The 4,519-nt window shown below is 42.4% G+C and overlaps 1 protein-coding gene across 1 annotated transcript; it reads right to left on the reverse strand.

The window, feature by feature from the left end:
* Positions 1 to 2,788: 2,788 nt before the first annotated feature.
* Positions 2,789 to 4,514, reverse strand: LOC104807849. The gene is made up of 4 exons (XM_010533275.1): positions 4,136 to 4,514; positions 3,834 to 4,026; positions 3,631 to 3,725; positions 2,789 to 3,543 (listed from the first exon to the last, which is right to left on the reverse strand). The coding sequence occupies exons 1-4, from the start codon at positions 4,512 to 4,514 to the stop codon at positions 2,789 to 2,791; spliced, it is 1,422 nt and encodes a 473-aa protein (XP_010531577.1).
* Between the last annotated feature and the right edge of the window lie 5 nt (positions 4,515 to 4,519).

Raw genomic sequence — 4,519 nt, forward strand, 5'->3', positions numbered from 1 at the left:
GAAACAGGGGAGGAAGAGAGGCAACAGGGCCGAGAACCAGGGGAGGAATAGTGGCAACAGGGCTGAGAACAAGAGGCCGAAGAAGAAGATATGTATCACCTGTGGTAAGTGACGAGGAAGAGGAAGAGAAACATGAAAGGGAGGAAGAGAAAGTTGAAGAAAAAATGGAGGTTGAGAAGGTCACAAAACACGATGAGGAAACCGAAAAGAAAGAAGAAGAAGAAGAAGAGTTTAAGGATGAGAAAAAAAAGGCGCCAGAAGAAGAGATAAAAGAGGAGAAAAAAGAGGCGCCAATACAAGAGGAGAAGGAAAAAGTGGAAGGAAATGTCAAGAAGCGACGCCCTATATTCATTTGGCAACCCACCGTGGTTATGGGTAGTGTGCTTTGGATACCGAGCTTTGTCCAAACATGCACTCTCAAGGCGACAGAGCTCTATAATTTTATGAAGATGGATCGTGCAGATCGGTTTTGGAAGTCAGAGATTGATTATTTGAGGAAACCAAGGTTCTGGGAAGACCTTTTGCAGGAGCGGGTCTGGCTAAAGGATGGGGTAAGTTCATTTCTCTTATACCTTTCAATTATTGGTCACTTTTGGTCACTTTTGGTCACATTGGTCACTTTTGTTAACTTTGGTCACGTTGGTCCCACTGGTCACGTTGGTCGCACTGGTCACGTTGGTCACACTGGTCACGTTGGTCCCACTGGTCACGTTGGTCCCACTGGTCACGTTGGTCCCACTGATCACGTTGGTCACACTGGTCACGTTGGTCACTTTGGTCTTCTTAATGCGATCTGACGTTATTTTGTAGCACTTAGACGAAGTTGTACTTGAAATCAGGAATTGCCTGATCAAAGAAAGTTGTCCAACAGCAACAAAGTACATGATTGGCGACACAAGTTTCGGCGAATTCCTCAAATGGTGGGGCCATGGTACTATGACCGATTTGAATGGGCTTGAGGACTACTTTGACGGAAAAGCACCAGTAGGGTGTGGGGATCGCAAGATGGGAAGTTACGAAGGATTTATCACTCCCCTCAGCATACCCTCGTTGGTCAATCCTGATGTAAGTGTGCAGTCAAATACCTGAATCAGCTTCTTCACATTAGATGCATCCCTGTGAAGAAGCTGATTTAGGTATTTGACTGCACACTTACATCAAAATGAGGCCGAACGTTGACGCTATTATTGGCCGGTTGGTGTGGTGGCTCCCAAAGATATATACAGTCGCCAAGATATACCAATTTGATGAAAGCACCATGTTTGACTATCATTACGTCGAAGGGCTGCCTCAAAATGGTAACGGAGATGACTGCGGTGTGTTTACCATCATGTACCTTGAAGCCCTGATGCGAGGTCAAGAAAGAATATTGTGCAATCAAATTTGCGATGAAAATAGTTCATCGATTCGTGAGAAGATTGCTGCGGATATCTTCTCAAATGGCCAGATTGTGAGTCTTGCTCCCGATGTAAGACGTGACAATTCCTCCCCAGATGCAAGATAAATTATGATATTTCTTGTATTCTGTTTGAACCTTTGAACCTTTGAACCTTTGACTTTATTTTTTGTGTTAGATATTTTCTGAATGTTTATTGCGGGAAAATTTAAATTTTCGGAATTGCATATTGGCCAAAATTTTGGAATTCGGTTGGCGGGAAAGTTTAAATTTTCGGAATTGCATATTGGCCAAAAAGTGGAAATGCTTTTCTGCAGAATCAGATGTGTGGGCCCGCTGTAAATGGTATTGGTGCACATCTCCCCATAAATCTAATTCCAATTGATTTACCCCAAACCAGAAATTCAAGTATCCAGACCAGAAACCCTATTACTAAACCGGAAATGTAATCCCCTAAACCGAATTTTATCACATCCCGACGGTCCCACTGGTCCCACTAGTCCCACTGGTCCCACTGATCGAATTTCACGAATTCAACGCTTTGGGAGTGTAATGTACGATCATACAAATGGTTCGGATGAGGAATCGGGGTTGAAAGTCGTTGAGCATTATTCGATCGAAAGCTATGAATACAAAACGAATCCCATAAGTGTTAGTAGTGTTTTAGGAACACTTTGGATCAAAGTAACTTTGTGTTCGGAATTTTTTTGTCCAAACCGCTTACGAGATGTTAGTTTGAAGTGTAATTACATCGTTTCACAGCGCACCAACCTTGTTTGGCTCACCCACAGTTGATTTGGTTCACTTTTATCACATCCCGATGGTCCCACTGGTCCCACTAGTCCCACTGGTCCCACTGATCGAATTTCACGAATTCAACGCTTTGGGAGTGTAATGTACGATCATACAAATGGTTCGGAGGAGGAATCGGGGTTGAAAGTCGTTGAGCATTATTCGATCGAAAGTTATGAACACAAAACGAATCCCATAAGTGTTAGTAGTGTTTTAGGAACACTTTGGATCAAAGTAACTTTGTGTTCGGAATTTTTTTGTCCAAACCGCTTACGAGATGTTAGTTTGAAGTGTAATTACATCATTTCACAGCGCACCAACCTTGTTTGGCTCACCCACAGTTGATTTGGTTCACTTTTATCACATCCCGATGGTCCCACTGGTCCCACTAGTCCCACTGGTCCCACTGATCGAATTTCACGAATTCAACGCTTTGGGAGTGTAATGTACGATCATACAAATGGTTCACATGAGGAATCGGGGTTGAAAGTCGTTGAGCATTATTCGATCGAAAGCTATGAACACAAAACGAATCCCATAAGTGTTAGTAGTTGAATCCCGTAAGTGTTAGGAATACAAGTTACATTTAACGCAGACTAATTACGCGAATAATTTCAAATTTGTTCTTTTCGACGAATCCGATTGTGAAAATGACGATGTTGAATTATGGGGTCTTTTACGAGCCTCGCCAGGTCCAGGGAAACGATTCTGTTTAGGTCTTCCGGTCCGCCGTTTTTCTTCTATTATAGGCGGCATCACTGAAAAATTTAAAATTTCGGGCGGGACAACCCAATCACAAATATCGGGCACCGGATAGACAGTCTCTTGGTAAGCCTTGACCCAAGTCTCTCGCCAGTAGTATTCAGAGCATAATTCGTGAATCTTAGTACCTTTTCCCACCTTATGTGTTGCTGCAATTGCATGGCTACATGGATACCTGTCCACATCAAACTTTCTGCAACTACAGGTTCTATCACCAAGATTTACCAAGTTTCTTCTACCTTTTTCATCCCTTGCCTCAAACATTCCACTCAGCCTGTTAAGTTCAATAACCTCATATGTGCAGGCCTTCTCAAACCGTTCATGCAACACTTTGTACACATACGGAGTTAACTTTTGAGAATCATCAGCACCACATGCTTCCACCCTGTACCTACTGAACCATTCTACCGTCTTCGAGACACAAATATCAAGCAGACTGAGTAGCAGATACCTTTTGGCCTTCTTCAAAACGGAGTTGATTGATTCGGCACCATTGGTGGTTAATAAGTTGTATCTCTGTCCGAAATTTACACATCGCCCACTTCTCCGGAGCAAGTTCTTCTTTTTGCATGTACTTCGCCGCTTTGGGATACCTGAAAATCATGAGATGTTCACATCAGTTTACTCAAGTCACACCGTTGAGAAAATCACACTGGTCCAATTGGTCCCAGTGGTCACACCGTTGAGAAAATCACACTGGTCCAATTGGTCCCACTGGTCACTAAATTCATACATGTTCTTGAAATCAGAGTACAATTCTTCAAACTCCTTCTCCCTGTATTCCGATGCACATTTAAAAAACAATTTAGCCACGGTTTCACCTCTTGAACCCTTTCTTCCGGCTCCCCTATTAACATGTGATTTCAAGTTTTGCGATATGTGCCTTGCACAAAAACCATGATCAGCTTGTTTATATACTTCTCTCACAGCTTTCATTATACTTTTATGTCTATCGGATATCACAACCACATCAGGTCCATCCGGTATTACTTCGCTCAACCTATTCATATGGTCACTAAATTCATACATGTTCTTGAAATCAGAGTACAATTCTTCAAACTCCTTCTCCCTGTATTCTGATGCACATTTAAAATTTAGCCACGGTTTCACCTCTTGAACCCTTTCTTTCGGCTCCCCTTTTAACATGTGATTTCAAGTTTTGCGATATGTGCCTTGCACAAAAACCATGATCAGCTTGTTTATATACTTTTCTCACAGCTTTCATTATACTTTTATGTCTATCGGATATCACAACCACATCAGGTCCATCCGGTATTACTTCGCTCAACCTATTCATAAACCACCTCCATGAAGCGTCTTTCTCTCTATCGATCACACCCCATGCTAAAGGATATTGGTGATGTTCTCCATCTTGCGCGGTTGCCACGACCAATGCTCCCTTATATTCGCTTGTCAAAAATGTCGCATCAACAGCAACAACTTTACGCACATACTTCCATCCTTTTATAGTTGCACTTAACGCGATAAATAGGTACTTGAAGCTTTTCTGATCATTGTCCAACTCAAGACGCACTATGGATCCAGGATTTCTTTCTCTCAGCATGTACA

The sequence above is a fragment of the Tarenaya hassleriana genome, unplaced genomic scaffold, assembly GCF_000463585.1.
Source record: "Tarenaya hassleriana unplaced genomic scaffold, ASM46358v1 Cleome13, whole genome shotgun sequence".
Lineage (NCBI taxonomy): Eukaryota > Viridiplantae > Streptophyta > Magnoliopsida > Brassicales > Cleomaceae > Tarenaya > Tarenaya hassleriana.